This window comes from Staurois parvus, unplaced genomic scaffold, assembly GCF_062004578.1.
Source record: "Staurois parvus isolate SC_StPar_1 unplaced genomic scaffold, SC_StPar_1.0 ptg000086l, whole genome shotgun sequence".
NCBI lineage: Eukaryota > Metazoa > Chordata > Amphibia > Anura > Ranidae > Staurois > Staurois parvus.
The window spans coordinates 10,817,523-10,836,686 of NW_028317882.1; the positions used below are offsets into that span (position 1 = coordinate 10,817,523).

Consider the following 19,164-nt stretch of genomic DNA (forward strand, 5'->3'; position numbering starts at 1 on the left):
AATACATTTTGGCCTAAATTCATGACAAAATTTTAGTTTTTTTTGGATGTGTTTTATGACAGAATTGAGAAAATATAGTTATTTTTAAAAAAAATATATTTTCTTCAAACCTTTTTTTGTTTATAGCGCCAAAAATAAAAAGCGCACAGGTGATCAAATGCCACCAAAAGAAATTTTTATATGTATGAAAAAAAGCACATACATTTCATTGATGTACCGTGTTGCATGACAGCACAATTGTCAGTAAAAAAAAATAAAAGGAGTAAATTGCAGTAACTATACCATAGTTTGTAGACGCTATAACTTTCACACAAAGTATTGGGATTTTTTTTTACCAAAACCATGTAGCAGAATACATTTTGGCCTAAAATGTATGACTAACTGAGTTTACTAAATAATTTTTATAGCTGAAAGTAAAAAATATTGTTTTTCTTCAAATTTTTCGGTCTTTTTTTGTTTATAGCGTGAAAAATAAAAAGCACACAGGTGATCAAATACCACCAAAAGAAAGCTCTAGTTGTGTGAAAAAAAGGACGTAAATTTCGTTTGGGTGCAGCATTGCATGGCCGCGCAATTAGCAGTTGAATTAGTGCAGCGCCGAGTAGCAAAAAGAGGCCTGGTCATTAAGGGAGATAAATCCTCTAGAGGGCAATTGGTTAAACCAGGGGTAAGCAACCTTAAAGATGTGGAGATCTACCTAAACAACATGGGAGAAGTCAAAGACCACTGGGCACAGTGTTGCCTCCTCACACCTGATTTAAACCCCTAATTGCCATACTACTGTGCTGTAAACGTGTGCACTGCACAGCAATCATTTGTTTAAATCAGGTGGTGAGGAGGCAACATATCACCTGTCAAAAACACTCGGATTGCTTTTCAAAGGAACAGCTGTGCCTGCTGAACTTGTGAATGAGCCTTTAGTTGCATTTGGCAGCTGCACCCTTAGAGCTCATTCACACGTAAAGTTGGGGGGGGGTAGTAAAACCCTGCGGTTGAGTCGCGGTTTTACCGCAGCAGGAATTAAATCCCCTACTGCTTTTGGTGGGTGCTACCGTCTGCCAACCAGGACCTATTCAAGTAAAAATGGCTCCACTCTGCAAGCGCCCCACAACTGCATGCTTCTGTGGGGTCCAAGGGGTGATGAGAAAGCAACACAAAGCTGCCTTGCTTTAACCTCTTGTTTGCTGTACTGCACAAGTTTGCAGGACACTTGCAGAGGGGCTTCATTCACAGGTAACATGCCAGTCCCCCACTGTATTTCCACTGTCTGTATTGGTTTTATCTTCGTTCAATAAATTAGATTATTTGGAGTGCAGCCAATCAGACTTCCTTTGTTCACATATAACTCCTGCTGTGGCTGCAACATGTGTACACCCCCTGCCCATACAGCTAAAGGGGGTGCTAAAAACGTGTCTTAACTATGGGGTTTTATCACCCCCGCAAACTGCAAATGTAAATGAACCCGTACTGTTCTAAGCCGCCTATAAAGCTGCTTTCACACTGATGTGCTGTGGTTTCCCTGCACCATGGGTGCAGCGCAGTGCATCTGTGACTTTTCTGGATTAACCACATTTTTCCCTAGACCTCCATTATATTCTGCAGGTGTGGTGCACTTTCTGAAAGCACACCAAATCTCCTGCATTCAAGAGTTTTGGTGCACTTTCAGAAAGTGCACCAAACCCACAGGGTATAGAAGTCTATAGCGAAGTGCAGCACAGACATCACATCAGTGTGAAATCAGCCCTATACAATTATGTCAAGTGTATTGCTTCATACTGACATGAAGATCTTTTTTTTCCTGCTGCTGGCACCACTCTGGAGACCACTAGCCGGGATAAGTGGTGGAATGCAGTTGGTATCAATCCGCATGGGAGAGGAGCCAGCACTGCAGAGGAGCCATTGGCTTATGCGGCTCTTGCTCTGTACTACAGCTCCAACTTTACAAGTAGTCCCTCTGCATTGCACTCTGATGGTCTGGGATGGTGGGTCAGCAAGCCCAAACTGCAATCTACCAGACACCTGGATGCGATCTACTGGCATATCACGATCTACGGATTGCTGACCCCCATTATAAACTATGTAACTATATCATACATTTCACAGGCATCAAACATCTGTTTTTGGGTAAACTATAAACACATTAAAAATGCTTTTTGTTTCATAAATCATTTGCTCATAAAACAAATGGTCATCAAAAATGACATTTAAATTGTTACATTTAATTCATGACATAGATGTTAATGACTTTATGACATGAGCGTACCAGGAGGAGGGTGTTCTTTAGGAACATTATTATCTTGCAGCAGAAGTTCCAAGAGAACAGCAGGATAATCTGGTAAGGCTTCTGCCCTGTACACAAGAGCAAAAAAAAAATATAGAAAATTAGCAAGAAGAAACATGGGCATTCTAAAATGTACACTGCTCAAAAATATTAAAGGAACACTTTGAAAACACATCAGATCTCCTGGATATCTACTCAGTAGTTTGTATGGCCCCCACGTGCTTGTATGCATGTCTGACAATGTTGGGACAAGCTCCTAATGAGATGACGGATGGTGTCCCGGGGTATTTCTTCCCAGATCTGGACCAGAGCATCACTGAGCTCCTGGATTGTCTGAGGTGCAACCTGGCGGCGTCGGATGGACCAAAACATGATATCCCAGAGGTTTTCTATTGGATTTAGGTCAGGCGAGCATGGGGGCCATTCAAGGATATCAATTCCTTCATCCTCCAGGGACTGCCTGCATACTCTCAGCACATGAGGCTGGGCATTGTTGTGCACCAGGAAGAACCCAGGACCCACTGCACCAGTGAGGGTCTGACAATGGGTCCAAGGATTTCATCCCGATATCTAATGGCAGTCAGGGGGCCATTGTCTAGCCTGTAGAGGTCTGTGCGTCCCTTCATGGCTATGCCTCCCAAGACCATCACTGACCCACCAAAACGGTCAAGCTGAATGAGGTTACAGGCAGCACAATGTTCTCCATGGCTTCTCCAGACCCTTTCACATCTGTCACATGTGCTCAGGGTGAACCTGCTCTCATCTGTGAAAAGCACAGGGTGCCAGTGGCGGATCTGCCAATTCTGCTGTTGAATGGCAAATGCCGATCGAGCTCTATGGTGAGGGGCAGTGAGTACAGGGCCCACTAGAAGATGTCAAGTCCTCAGGCCACCCTCATGAAGTCTGTTTCTGATTGTTTGGTCAGAGACATTCACACCAGTGGCCTGCTGAAGGTAATTCTGTAGGGCTCTGGCAGTGTTCATCCTGTTCCTCCTTGCATAAAGGAGCAGATACCAGTCCTGCTGATGGGTTAAGTACCTTCTACAGCCCTGTCCAGTTCTCCTAGAGTAACTGCCTGTCTCCTGGAATCTCCTCCATGCTCTTGAGACTGTACTGGGAGACACAGCAAACCTTCTGACAGCGGCACATATTGATGTGCCATCCTGGAGGAGTTGGACTGCCTGTGTAGTATCCAGGTATTGCCTCATGCTACCAGTAGTGACACTGACCCGAGCCAAATGCAAAACTAGTGAAAAACAGTCATAAAAGAGGAGTAGGGGAAAAAAATGTCAGTGGCCTCCACTTGTAAAACCTTTCCTGTTTTGGGGGTATTCTCATTGTTGCCCATCTACTGCACCTGTTGTTAATTTCATTAACACCAAAGCAGCTGAAACTGATTAACATCCCCTTCTGCTACTTAACTGACAAGATCAATATCCAAGGAGTTTAATTGACTTGATGCTATACTCTGAGTAACAATTGTTCCTTTAACTTTTTTGAGCAGTGCATATACTCAAATCTAAAAACAAAAACACAGTTTTTTTTGTATTGGCAAATAAATTAAAGCAGAAACATAAGTATCCATGAATAAACATTTTAAACCCAAATCCAGGATCCTGCTAAGTTTGCACTTTTGTCATGCTCTCCCTAGGCTCTATTCAAATGTGGAAACATTGTCAATTATAATGACTTTTCTGTTCTTATAATTCAAGAGTTTTCAATCCCACTGATGTCATTATTCCCTTCTGAACTGTGTGTAATTCCATGCAACGGGAGGAGGGCTTTTTGTCTTCACCCACATCACATCCGTGTGTGCAAACAGCACTACATTTCCTGTGAGGCAATGGGAAATGCAGGCCCGGGTGTGTAGGCGGAGCATTTAGAGGATGAACGGAGATGGCGGCGGAGAGCAGTCTGAGCTGTAATTGGAGCTGCGGCTGACACATGTGTAATGGGAGGATCAAGCCAGGAGTCTAAGACTACCAGGTCCACCCACTACAGTGTGCAGTGATGTAATTACATCACTGCTTACTGTAAAAGAATTACAGATGAGAAGTTACCAGACCGGTGGTCGGGAGGATAGAGAACACAGCAGCAACTGGTCTTACAAACCGGGTATAGAGGTGAATCAGGCCTACGGATACTAAGAATAAACCTGAATTTCTCATAATCAATATACTTGTTGAAGCACTGAACACCACGTTTGTTCATAGTATGTAAGCACCATTATAGATGTTAAACACATTTCTGCCCAAAGTTCTGCTTTAATGTAAATGTGTATTAAAAAAAATTATATATATTTTTTTACAGATTCAACATAGAACTAGCGTACGTAATCACATTTTTAAGCCCTTGGCTGTGCCCTGTACTGCTTTATCTTAACTGCATTATCCACATGCCATTTTGGCTAGTCCATTTCACCAACATTAGTGGGAGGCGATACAAGGTATTAACCAGTGTTGCAATATAGGAAGAAAGAGAAGCTTAGAGACAAAAATGAACACTAAACTGGGGAAGGAACTGGAACAGAAGCTGCGACAGAAAACAGTTGTGCTTCCTGCAAGACTGAGCAATCTGAATTTATTAGCATATGCATCAGCCAGCTTGATAATCCGTGATCTGCTCTTGTTTAAAATGCTGATTCATTATAGTGCAATTTTTAATATTCATTAATATTTAGAAATTTGCATTCACAACTCAATTGTCATAAAATTTACATGTTGGCATGTGTCTGCACTGTATACAATGCATCCCTGTCTTCTGTCAACAAACATAGAAACTAAAAACAACCCCCCCCCCCCCAAATGTAACAAACTGCTGGCTTAGTTACTTGTTCACATGCAACAGATTCAAGTGAATGGGGTATACCTGAACCACGAGCAATGTGCATTGTTGTGGTGTTGTGGTGTGGGCTTTTCAGGGTTAAAACAGGGGTGAGCGCCTGTCAACCATCCTCTGAAAAGCAATTCACCACAGATTACTTTTCAGAGGGGTGGCAAGGGCAGCCAACAATGTAAACTGACATAATGTGTAAGACTATTTGACAAAGAGGTGACCTGCAAAACTGGAGCTGTGAATTCTGTATATTATTATTTTTAAATGCCATCAACTCATGTCTGAGTCCTAGCAACCTGATGAATAAGAGCTCTAAAACGTTTGTGTGCCAAATACCAAGTAAAGCAAACTGATAGATTAAAGCTGGTCATACATGAAAGTAAAGGAAGACTCCTCTATCCACACTAACATTGCAGATGGATGGAACTCCTGCTGCAGCTATTGTATTTTGACAGCTGGCACCTCTGGCTGTCAGAATACTCGAACAGTGCCTGCTTCTAATTTTGCTGCAGGGACTGTTCAGCAAATTTCCACCCAGCTTCTTTGATAAAAAGTGATTTAAAAAAAATCAACTTTTGTCGATGTGTGTTGCTGACAGGGACACCTACAGCACAGTTTGACAGATTCAACATGAATAGGCTAAAATGTATTGCGTGCATAACCAGCTTTTATTCATATAGCAGAGAGGACTCGTGTCAAGAGATCAGCCTCGTGTCAAGAGATCAGCCACTGGGAAACCTTCAGACAGTCTAAGCTGGTGCAGAAATAGGGAGGGAAGGAATTTACCAATTCACGAAAATTATTGTTTCAGATTCAGACCTGCTCAGCTTACAAAACACTATAAAGGGAGGTTTGGTCATGCATAGGTTCACATAACCTTATCTTTTTTAAAATATTGTTTATTGTTTTTTTTCTTAATTGAGAAATTATACATAAATATACCATTACAAAATAATCCTATTACAAACAAGCAAGAAAATGGGATTCTATACCTACTAAATCATATGGACAGTGGTTTAAATAGAAAAACATGTATGTAGAGTTGTGGACCATTTATCTTAAAGACATAGAAGCTGACAACAATACTATAAATGTGAGAGTATACAGGTTATCGTTAAAGAGGAGTTCAAGCCTGCCCCCAAACAATAAAAAGTCAGCAGCTACAAATATTGCAGCTGCTGACTTTTAATATAAAGACACCTACTGTAGCTGTCCAAGGATTCAGCGCTGTCATCACCCGGGCTCGTTACTCACAAGCCTCCGGGTTCCTGGCACCAGCATTGAAAGTAAGGGACACCGAAGTGAAGCCTTGGGGCTTCACAGCCAGTTTCCTACTGTAGAGCGAAAATCGTGCTGCACCTTGTGATTGGTCCCATAGTCTTCTGGGAACTGTGACGAGCAGAGGGGGAAGGAGGGGTCAAAACCACGTACCTGCTCCCCCCGAAAAAGTGCCAAATGTGGCAGTGGAGGGGGGGGGGGGGAGAGAGCATGCAAACAAGCGGAACTTACCCTTTCGGGTGAAGCTCTGCTTTAGGAACTACACAGGGAAGTTAAACAGTGTACTTGTGACACTGTCCCCACATACCACACCCTGTGAAATTTTTGTGGGTGTCCCATTACTTTAAAGGTTAACTTATACAATGGGAAATTAGTATTGGCTAGATGTATCCACGAGGAAAGGGTGGGGGTGGATTTTTCCAGCAAAGTAAGATATTTTTCTGACATAGTAGAACAGAATACAGAGTAGTATTTTAGCATTTAAGGCAATGTTTAATGTTACATCAGTTCATGAGGACAAGAGATATTTGGCAAGGCCAGGTTTCCTGCCAAGAGGGAGGCAATCTATGCCTAGTATGTATTTACATTGCAGTATTTTATGATAGAAGTCACCACAGCCTTTTAAACAGTGCTGAGAAGACAGCAGTTCCAGGTTTAGCTTTGCATGAATATATTATGTTTGATGGAACAACTAGAGGCGATGAACTATTTTTGAAAGAGACAACTGAAGCCATGTAAATGTTCTTGAATTCAAACCATGCATCTATACTCAGGAGCAGGATAAGGACCTTCCATTTATTTTGTGATTTCCTAGATTTTCTTATTATTGTACCTTGTAGTTCAGTGTAATACTTAAAAAAATAAATAAATATGTTCTTATCTGTGATTGGGTATAAAAAGGGCATCTTAGAGAGTCAGAGTGTCTCAGAAGTAAAGATGGGCAGAGGTTCATCAGTCTGTGAAAAGCTGCATCTGAAAATAGTGTAACAATTACAGTAGAATGTTCCTCAACCCAAAGTTGCAAAGACTTTAAATATATCATCATCTGCAGTACATAATATCAAAAAATTCAGAGAATCTGGAGGAAACTCTGTGCGCAAGGGGCAAGGCCAAAACACTGCATTAAAGACTGCCATGATTATGTGATGGACATCTCCGCAAGGGCTCAGGAATATTTCCAAAAATCACCATGCTATCCAAAAATGCAAGGTAAAGCTCTATCATGCAAAGAAGAAGCCATATCTGAACATGATCTAGAAATGGCACAGTCTTCTCTGGGCCAAAGCTCATTTAAAATTGTCTTTTGCAAAGAGGAAAATTGTTTTGTGGACTGATTAATCGAAACTTGACATTCTTCTTTGGTAACCATGGGTGCTGTGTCCTCCGGACTAAAGAGGAGAGGGACCTTACAACTTGTTAGCAGTGCTCAGTTCAAAGGACTGCATCTCTGATGGTATGGGGGTAGTGCGTATGAAACGGGCAGCTTGCACATCTGGAAAGGTACCATTAATGCTGAAATGCTGAAAAATATTTTAGAGCAGCATATGCTCAGTCAAGAATGGGACATCATTAATCTCCCAAAACTCCAGCAACTAGTCACACTGACTCTCTAAGATGCCCTTTTTATACCCAATCATATTACTGACTTGTTGCAAATTAACCTAATTAGTTGCAAATGTTCTACCAGTTCTTCCTTGTTAGCATTTCTTACTATGCCAGCTTTTGTTGCCCTGTCCCAACTTTTATGAGACTTGTTGCTGACATCAATTTCAAAATTACATTTTTTCTTTGAAATGGTAGATTCTCAGTTTTAGCAATTAATATTTTTTCTTTTGAGAATAAAATATGGGTTTATGAGATTTGTTTTTATGTAGATTTTATAGAACAGCCTAACGTTTTTTTTTTGGAATTGGGATCGTACTTTTTTAATCAAACCAGCCTTTAGTGGCACGCTAGGTAAGTCATTGAAGTTTCCATTCTCAAAAAAGTTGACTGATATTTTACCTCTGTTTCTTCATTGTGGAATATTGGGTACATTAAGATAATACAGTAAATTGATATTATTCCAGAGTTTGGGTGAAGTAAGCCAAGTATCTTCTAGGAAACGTTTTTATAAGGGTTTATGCCTTTTTAAGAAGGTTAGAAGCTGTTATTAGCAGCTGTTTTTTTCTGCCCCTAGAAGCTAAATAGTGTTATCCTATGTGTCCATGCACATTATTTAAGGCTAGTAGCATTTTTCAAGCTTCAGAGCTCAGGAGCAGAAATTTTTTTTTTTTTGTAGAGTTTTTGGGAGCGTTTTTCCTGGCAGAAAAAAAAAACCCGCTGAACACTCCTAACAGTTTTTTCTAGGTTGTTAAAGTTTTTCTACATATACTGTGTATTTTTTTTTTAATGTAGCTGTATGTTGTTGCTACTACTATAACTTACCAAAGAATAACCCACAATAAATCCTCCTGGTCTTGACCATTGCAGCGAAACTGAATAGGTGTATGTTATTTGTTGTTTGTACCCTTAGTCCAATGTATCTCTCTCTCCATTCAGAGGAGAAAGAACACAGAGGGGAGGACTTTACAGTGACTGATCACTGTGATAGCAAATCATGGGCTATCACAGCGATCGGGAACCGGCCTTTCCGGTTCCTAATTATTAGTACAGGACACAGGGCTCTCGGTGAATAACTGGTCTCTGTGCTGGAATTATCCCATGGTGTACTTCCTGGGAAGGAATTTCCTTGCCTTGCCTCACACAAAGTAAATCTTCTAAGTGCAATGGTAGGCCATTGGGAGGAGTTGATTTCCTAGCATTTAAGAGTGATAGACCCCTGTTCCTCAGGACCAAGGCTTCAACAGGCAAGGCAGCAATTGAGAAGCAGGATCTTAGAACAGTCCGAGAGACAGAAGATCTGGACGATCCTGAGGATCCACAAAAAGTCTGCCAGGAGCTTGACTATGTCTGAGTACCACATCGTCCTGGGCCAGTTCGATACAATGAGGAATACCAGAACACACTCCATCTTGAGCCTGCAAAGTAGGTGAGAAAGGAAAGCATAGACTGGGGTGAGCTGATCCCACAGAGTCACCATAACATCCACTGCAAAGACCCCATGAATCCTGGTCCTGGCAACAAACCTATCTAGTTTGTTGAATATGAAAGCCAAGCGGCCCAATAGCAGTGTCTCCCCAACTGCGACAGAGAGCTCAAAACACCTCTGGGTGAATAAAACATTCTCTGTAATGCAGACATTTGTGACTGAAGAAGTCCACTTGCCAATCTACATGCCAAATTGGGCCAGCTTTGAGGGGCTGAAGCTGCCTATAAAAAACACCTCACATCCATGTCCTTTGAAGGAAGACATATCTTTGGTGAGGTGCTTGATAAATTCATCAAAGATGTCACAGGAGAGAAGGCTCAACTCCCACACAAAAACCCCTCCCAGGAGCCACTACCTCTTCAAAACACAGAGCATCTCACTGCTCTAGCCAGGCTTCAATTTCAAAACATAAGTTCAGCTCTTCTTTTGGTGAAAAACTTGGCACACAAGTCCACCAAGTCTTTCCCAAAGCCCTTTTTCCAGTAAAGAAGCACCCTCGCTTCTAAGGAGGGACAACTGTAGAGTCTGCTTTTCTCTGGGTCACAGACATTCCAGACAAGGGACAGGAACATCAATTGGTAGTGAGAGGTTTGGGACTGAGATGGAAGAATAACCTTTTTTTTATGAACTCTTTCCACAGGACAGGGCTCAGAAATGATTTTTATAGAAGTGAAACTTTTTTTCTGGATTGACCCAATCATCATAAATTGCACATATTATATGTCCACGAACAGGAAATGCCTTTTTAGATTTAGCAGGTCTGTTTGTACCCAAAAGGGACATGGTGACAAGGGGGGCAGTCAAGTTTAACAATGTCAAGGTTTAGTCGCACAACCAAAATGAGCATTTCCACATTGACAAGCATGCTGCGTGAAGCCACAACATCAGGTGTATGTAAATCTTTCACAGCTTCCCCTAACACAGACTCTAGGTCCTTTTAATTTGCTTCTCTTCTCGGGAGGGTATCTCAGGACTCTATAGCTGAAGAGCCTGACATTTTAGAGCCCTGGACAGTGATAGCTGTATTAAAGCAGTTTGTTGTCCAAGAATTGTGACATAATTTAGGAAAAATCTGCCTTAGTCATGTAGTGCTTGTTGCATGCTCTAGATGCAGCTAGAATTGGATGCAGAAACTGGTGTTAAAATCAGGTGCTGCTCTGGTGCAAGGGAATCATCATCATGCTGAGGTTGTGTGTTGCGCAGCCCTTCAGCAGAACAAATGTTTGCCTAAGTTTTTGCTGTGGCTCCCTTTTGCTTGGGTTCACTATAGCTACGGCTAAGGGTATTCTCCGGTGGGGTACTCAAGAGTAGAATGCAGAATATAGCATGTCCAAGATAAAAAAAAAGCAACCGGGATGCAGACTGTTCCGTAACAAGGTCCTTGTGGCAAAAGGTCAGGAGAAAGCGACTGAGTACCTTATAAGGGCTCTAGACAGACGTGGCAGTAAAATGTGTGACCTGTGGTGTGATGTAAGGTTAGAAATGTTTACACTGTAAATACATTCAAAACAAAGTCCTGGTATTACAGTAACCGTAATAGACACATGTTGATCCTCTCTTATCTATCCACTACACGTGTTGCACAAAATGCCATGGTAAGCAACTATTCAGGATCCAGTGTTCAGGTACGGCTCCCAAGGTTTCACAGAGGTTGCACTACTCCTATTGTTGTACTAGAAGACAATGAAGAGATAATTGAAGAGTTGATTGGAAAATACCAGGACAAAATAATAAAGTCCTTAAGCTAAGAATGATTTCTCCATAGGGAGAAGGTCCATCTCCTTGGGACAGTGGCAGAGTGGGTTGGGGGTGTCCTGTACTGTATGATTTAAAGTGGTTGTACAGTCTTTTTTTTTTTATTTAAATAATAAACAGGTTTATACTCTGCTCTGTACAATGCTCTGGCCAAACCTCATCTCGGGTTCCTTGATGGCGCTCTGGGCTCCCCCTCTTCTGTGTCTGCCCCTATAACAAGCTGCTTGCTAGGAGGGCAGAAATGCAGGCTTGCTCCCAAGCCAGGCTTTGTGTGTCCCTCCTCACTGAATTTGATTGGCTCCCACTGCTATCAGCAAAGCCTGTGAGACCAAGAAGAGAAGACCTACAGCTGAACACAGCGCTGGATCGATACAGGAGTCAGGTAAGTGCTAGGGAGGGGACAGAGAGTGGAAAGATTTTTTCCTTAATGCAGAGAATGCATTAGTTTTAAGAATCACTTTAAATTGTCGTTTCATTTTGAAATAGATTATAGAGGTTTTATTTGGGTACTCGAGGCTTGCACAATAAACTGTTTTACAGTGAACTGGCACTATCAAATCTTAAACATTAGGAGGAGATGAACACAAAACTAGATATCAAAAATACAAGAACTCACCCTGTGATCATAGGTCGAATCAACAATGGTCCAAAAATTTCTGCAGCTACCTTCACGTTGAAGCCATTAAGACTGCCAAAGCTGCATACCTTTCCAATATGCCAAAGTATACACTGCAAAGTGAGAACATGTTGAATAGGGATGGTAGGTGGTTGTAAAATTAAAGAAATGCGTGCTCTTTTCTGCTTGTCTTCACCAGGCTCTGTATGACAAAAAAAAAAAGAAAGAATCAATGCATTATTTAAAAAAAAAAGAAAAAAAAAGTATGCTACATTTAAAGTTTACATTCACACAGTGTTTTTCTGTTTGTTTCGTGTCAACGCTTGCTAATGGTGGCACACCTTTCTGCTATGAAAATACAAATAAGGAGATTAAAGCAAAACTAAACATTCAGCATTTAGGCTCCATTCACACTTGTGCGACTTCAAAATCGAACGATTTTCATTACGACTTTGCAGTGTGACTTTGATGCGACTTTGGGTGAGTGTAATTTTGGCTTTGACCAAGGATAATTGTTTATGCTGTACAAAGTCGCACACAATTCGCATGTATAATATTCAGGTGTGACTTTCATGCGACTTTGGAGCGTTTACACTGAAGTCTATGGCCCTCATGTCGCATGAAAGTCACACCAAAGTAGTGCAGGAACTACTTTTAGGTCACTGTGACTTGTAGTCGCACAGATAGGAATGGTACTCATTGGGAAACATGGGGGGAAACATATCGTATGTGAATGGGCTCTAGCTTTTTAATCCTTATGCTGTTAGCATTAATAAATAAATAGGAATGTACATTTGTTTATTTTTTAACTTTTTTTTTCTTTTACACACATTTCTGCAGTTGCTTCCAAGTTTCTGGTCATGATGTCATACATCCCATGAGTCTTAGTGGGCATTTTTTTTCCTTTTCTCTGAAAGAAGGGAGGACATATTTCTCAGCTAAGCACACCCTCCTGCATGCGTGCCTGTGCTAAGGGCAGATTGATTCCCGAAAGTAAATGCCACATGAATCATCTGCCCTTACTCAAGATGGCTGTGGATAGAAATGCTAGTGGTGTGTTTCAAAGTGATTTCCCAACAAAGAAAACCATGAAGATATATATGGATTAGTTTGCTTTGAATATTAAAATGAATGAAATAGTGCTTTTAGTTTCTAGTACTCAGATGTAGTTACAATAAGTTCTGCTTTAACACATTCCTGTCCGCAACCAGTCCTTTAATTCACCCTTGTGCTGGGGGGATGCAAATCCAAACTGCCTTTTCTGAGAACTTGCTGTCACTGGCCATCCTGGTTTTGGACCAATGATAAGGTGACACTTTGATTGGTTCCCCATTATGTGACCACCCCCAGAGGCCTTTATAGTGTTCACAGATTCACAAAACCGACTGACAGATAGGGCTATTAAAGTGAAAAACCAAGAAATGCATTAGAAAAAAAAGTCTACTCTACTCTATTGTTTCCCCAGTTTTACAGAAAACTTTAAGACCTTATTTAGGTTTTTATCATTGGATGTATGCTTGTTGGAGAAATTTGCCCTCTCTATTTGTCCTATTGACAGTGTGAGGATGAATATAAAAACTTGAATTAACACTGAGAAAGGTGGCTCTGCTGTAAAAAAATAAATAAAAATGAAAAAAACTAAATTCATAAGCTATTGAATATATTGGCCATTATTCCCAAATTTCAAAGACTAAAGCATACAGTGCTTTATATGTAATAATTTAAAGATTTTTCATCCGCCTTTCTGAGTAAACCCAATAGCGAATATGCAGTCATAGTATTAATGTATTAAGGTCAATGTTCATGAGTTTAGGTTTGCTTATCTTCCCACACAATTCAAAAGGAATGCAAAAGCAGCTTGAAGCAGGTCTAATGCACTTGCAATGAATTCTGAATTATTTCAGAAGCATTGCAAAGTAAAGCATGCTGCATTTTCCCATTAAAGTCAGTTGACACAGGTGCTCAAACTCTGGTAAATGCTTTGCCATCTCATAATCAATATGACTCCAAGGCATTGCCCAGTAGCTGTGAGGAAAACAAACAACGTGATGTATTATTTCTAATCAAAGTTAAACTCAGTACAATACAACACAGAAGCTAGCTGACAAAAATGTTTTAAAACAAAATTCTGAAAATCTCACAAGCAGATTATAGTGGCTAGATTCCTTTCTCCTTTGTAAAACACGAGTCAATAGGGCTAAATGCACTGTGACCGTCTCACCTTTCTATCAACTGTCCCCCCCCAACAAAAAAAACATGGCCCACTGCACCTTCTTGTGAACGCATGGTTCCCCAAAATGACAAGTGGCTTGCGTAAAATGCACAGCAGTTAAGCAAAGGTGAGGGCATAACATAATATTTAATGCTATTCTACTCACCTAATTAGTATTTTTGTTTAATTCAGATGCGACAGCAGGGAGACAAAAATTCCTGGATACATACAAAGCACCAGGGAGTTTAAACAGCATGTTTAGAATAAATAAAAAAAAAAAAAAAAGCTAAAGACATGGAACTGGTTTACATCCTATGTGTATAATCTATGCTAACCCATTTATGACAATGGATCTTTTTTTGGCTTTGTGAAGTGTTGTCCAGAGATTTTTGTGCTTTTCTCTTCATTAATTGCAAGCAGAGCAACAGCAGACTGTCCTTAACAGTAACATAGGGAATACAGTTTGTGAAATGCTGGATGTTGTGGTGTAGGTTGTCTAGAATGCATATATAGTCTAATGAAGAAGTTTACTAGTAGGCTGGTGCCCATAGAACTATGACCTGGCTCTTTCAGAAACACATACACCAGTATAAAAAGAGGTGCTCCAAACTTCCAAACTAATAGGGCTCACATATAGAACATTCTTACATTTTTGACCTATGTTTATTTAGTCTTTAGTACAGGTTAGAGGGACAGGTCAATACAGAACAATAGTGGTAAAATTTAACATATTGAAAGATGCACAGTTGACATTTTTTCTTTAGGCCAAGATGTTCTCTTCCTTGCCTGTGGAGAATCAGTATGGACTTTAACCATATTCTCAACATATTTTAGATTGTGTATTTGGCATGCGTTTTATTCAATGTGGTATCATGTACCGTGCTCTAGCATTGATGAAGTCAGTACCTCAACCCCCAAATGACATTGAATTTATAAAACTACAAAAACAAACTTTATATGGGCCTATTAGTTTGGTAGCCCTTGTTTATATCTGTTGGATCCTAAGAGAACAATAAGAGACGTAAAAAAACAGTGTTTAGATGACAAAGTTTGATATAGTTAGTTTTAAAGTAAAATTTAAGGAAAATCAGATGGTTACCTAGCAGCATTTGGATGAGGTCCAGGTTGATGTGCGAAGGTATTACAGGACTTGGCAACTCTTGAAGAAATGTCTTGACTAGGTCAGCAATAAAATGTACATCTGTTGCTTCCAAATCAGCTCCGAAAAAATCTAAAATAAGAAGGAACACCTTGTGCTGAAGTAGGATGTGAAGTTACAAGTTTATAAATAATCAGGGTGTATAAAAAATCGATGATTTAAAAAAAAAAAAAAAAACATTTTTAAAAATCGGATTTTTTCGATTTTTATCAAATTTATTTTAATAAAATGCTTTTGAAGCAAAAATCTATCTAAAGATAGTTTTCCCATTTACGATACATTAACCACTTGAGCTCCAGAGGATTTACCCCCCTTAATGACCAGGCCTCTATTTGCCACTCGGCGCTGCACTAATTCAACTGATAATTGCGCAGTCATGCAATGCTGCACCCAAACGAAATTTACGTCCTTTTTTTCACACAAATAGAGCTTTCTTTCGGTGTAATTTGATCACCTGTGCGCTTTTTATTTTTCACGCTATAAACAAAAAAAGGCCCAAAATTTTGAAGAAAAATATTTTTTACTTTCAGCTATAAAAAATATATAGTAAACTCAAAGTTGGTTATAAATTTCGGCCAAAATGTATTCTGCTACATGTTTTTGGTAAAAAAAAAATCCCAATAAGTGTATATTGATTGCTTTGTGTGGAAGTTATAGCGTCTACAAACTATGGTATAAATACTGCAATTTACGCCATTTTTCTGCTATACAGCGCTGCGCTAGTTTAACTGACAATTGCGCGGTCATGCAATATGGTACATAAATGAAATTAACATCCTTTTTTTCCCCACAAATTGAGCTTTCTTTCGGTGGTATTTGATCGCCTGTGCGGTTTTTATTTTTTGCGCTATAAAAAAAAAAAAAAAAGGCTGACAATTTTGAGGAAAAAAAAACAATATTTTGGACTTTTTGCTATAAAACATGTCCAGTAAAAAAAAATGCAAAAATCTAATTTAGTCATAAATTTCTGCCAAAATGCATTCTGCGACATGTCTTTGCTAAAAAAAAACCCAATACGTGTAAATAAATTGGTTTCCGTGAAAGTTATAGCGTTTACAAATGGCGGGAAAGATAGTTTTTTCTTTATACTAATAATGGTGGCGATCAGCGAATTATGGTGGCAATCAGGGACTTATGGCAGCAACCAGCGACTTATGGCGGGACTGCGGCAGACATTCTGACATTGGGGGGTACTGACTTGGGGTCACTGACATCCCCAAAAACACTAATACAGTGATCAGTGCAAAAAAAAAAACAAAAAAACACTGACACTGTACTAATGGCAATGGGGAGGAAGGGGTTAACTTTATTTAGCAGGGAAGGGTTATAGGAGTGAGGGGAGTGTTTTACTAGGGGGCGGGGGTGTGTACTGGACGGGACAAGGCTGATCGAGAAAGAGAAACTGTTCTTTCTCGATCAGCTCATCCTCGAGCTGACAGGGAAGTGACAGACAGCACAGCTACTGCACCTGTGCTCTCTGTCACTGCTTGCTGCCGATCGCCGGGACATAGCCGCTAAGGAGCGGCTGTGACCCGGCGACTGACATCTGCGGCGGTGATCCGCGAGACAGATAGGGCGGCGGCGCGCCTCGCACGCGCCCCCTATTTGTTTACAAAACACACGTTTTAAAACGTGGTTTTGCCTGCGAGTGCCGCCCTGCCGCCGTATATGTACAGTGGCTGGGCGGCATGTAGTTAATAATTAAATTTATTTAGCATGACATGGAGCTTAGTTATGTAGCATGAGGCTGTATATTCTGCAATATTTACATTTTTGGTAAACTCATTCAATGAATCCAAGCTCTACAAGCTAACATGCACTGCATTGATGCATTCAAACAATTTCTCAGTAGTTCTCCAGCTACGTGTGATTAACCTATTAACCTAAAATCGGCTGTTTTACTAACCTGACATATTATTCTAAAAAGGAAACCTTCATTTGGTTTGCAAATATTAGATTCTAACTACCAGCAAGAATGAGTCGGATTCCTTACATTTAAAGAGCACCTGTCATTTTAGATCCATCATGGCAGCGCCTGTTAGCAGGCATCCACGTCCCTCACCTTGTTGTGTCACTGCCGCATCACCAGCTATCCCATTAAAGTGAATGGACCTGTTGGTGAGTCAACAGAGGAGCTGCTGCAGGACAGAGATGACAGTTGCTCTTTAAAAATTATGATAGGATTTAAATCGAGCCTTTTCACTAGTGATTTAAATCAAATCCACCCAGCAAATAATACATTTAGGATTTGTTCACACAGGTGTACGTTAATGTAAATATGTGGATGGGGGAATGGTGTAATTTTTTTTTCATTCAAACCACTGGATGAAGAAGAAAAAAAAAAAAAGACTAATGTATGGCCTACCAGTTACATCCTCAAGCCTCAGGTAAAATAAAGGGGAAAAAAAATCCTCAACACATTATATAGCCTGCTAGCCACTCGCCACAAGTGAGTATATAGAGATAGGGACAGGAAATACTGCCAAAGCTGTTACCAACAACTCAACAAGGACTCCCCAGATAAACTGACCTGAACTGGAAAGTGAATCCTGTGCCAACTAGAACATAGATGGGCTGCTCTTGCCTACCGCAGGTCTGTTGCAGGGAGAACAGCAGTATATTTAAAGTGATACTAAAGTCTAGTTTTTTTTTCTTAAAGATAACAAACATGTCTATACTTACCTGCTCTGTGCAGTGGTTTTTCACAGAGCAGCCCAGATCCTCCTCTGCTCAGGTTCCCTGCCGACATTTCTGGCCCCTCCCTCCTGTCGGGTTCCCCCACAGCAAACAGCTTGCTATGGAGACACCTGAGCAGGCCCGCTCCTGAGCCATGGCTCTGCCTATCCATTCACACATAGAGCTGTGGCTCAGCCTCACCCTCTCCTGAGTGGCTTACTGGCTGTGATTGACAGCAGTGGGAGCCAATGAGTGAGAGTACCCGGAGAACCAAGGCTCTCGTGGACATTGCTGGATTGAGATGGGGCTCAGGTATTTAGGGGGGCTGCTGCACACAGGTTTTTTTTGTACCTTTATGCATAGAATGCATAAAGGTAAAAACCTTGAGACTTTAGAACCACTTTAATGAACTGGTAATATCTGCACTTGTTGACTAACTGGAGGGACATACAATACCTGGCCTAAATCTACCAGGAGAAGGTGGAGTCTGTGATGTCAATGGCCGCACCCCTCCATCTGTATAATCAAAGAACACGTTATATTAATTGGGAAAATAAAAAGTGTTCTCTGATCAGACTAGGTGTAGGGGCAGGCAGTCACAATCTCCACCTTGCCTTGGTAGATTTAGGCCAGATATTGTAAATCCTGGATGTCTCTCCAGTTAGTCAACAAGTGCAAGTTTTACCAGGTAATTAAGTATACTGGTGTTCTTCCTGCAACAGATTTAGAGTAGGCAACAACAACCCATCTGTGTTCTAGTTAGCACAGGATTTACTTTCCAGGTCAGGTCAGTTTATATGAGGAGTCCTTGTTGAGGGCAGCTGCTCGGCATGGGACCCAGAAACTAGTGATGATTACTGTAGTAGCAGCGCTTACTACATTGATTCTCAGCTTCATAGTTACATAGCTGGTAAGGATAAATAAAATACACCATCCAGTTCAATTTGTGTGTACGCTTCAACAGGAATCTTCCAGTTACGAGATATACATACTTACACTGGTCCAGCAGCACTGGTCCAAGCTGTACCTAGGCTCACCTTAAGGTAATGAACAATCATACACAATACACATTTCTTGTATTCGAAAGCCTTAGTTCAATAACACGGTCAAATTCTGAAAAAATTATATTTTTTCAGTTGAGAAAATGATGGTTTACAGAACATTCCTTAATGTAAAATATCATTCAGAAGTCTGCAGAGAACGGTCTTATATCTAGGGGTTGCCTTACTTTGTTGATGTAGGCTTGCTTTCCATAGCCATA

General features: G+C 40.6%; 1 protein-coding gene across 1 annotated transcript in view; it reads right to left on the minus strand.

Moving 5' to 3' along the window:
- The window catches only part of PIK3R2 (phosphoinositide-3-kinase regulatory subunit 2), a 111,029-nt gene that overhangs the window by 46,486 nt on the left and 45,379 nt on the right, over positions 1-19,164 (minus strand). Inside the window, exons 5-7 of the mRNA XM_089670045.1 lie at positions 15,168-15,299; positions 11,857-12,058; positions 2,264-2,349 (exon numbers count right to left, since the gene is read on the minus strand). Of these exons, the coding sequence (XP_089526171.1) occupies positions 2,264-2,349; positions 11,857-12,058; positions 15,168-15,299 (420 nt within the window). The remainder of the gene's footprint in view (positions 1-2,263; positions 2,350-11,856; positions 12,059-15,167; positions 15,300-19,164) is intronic.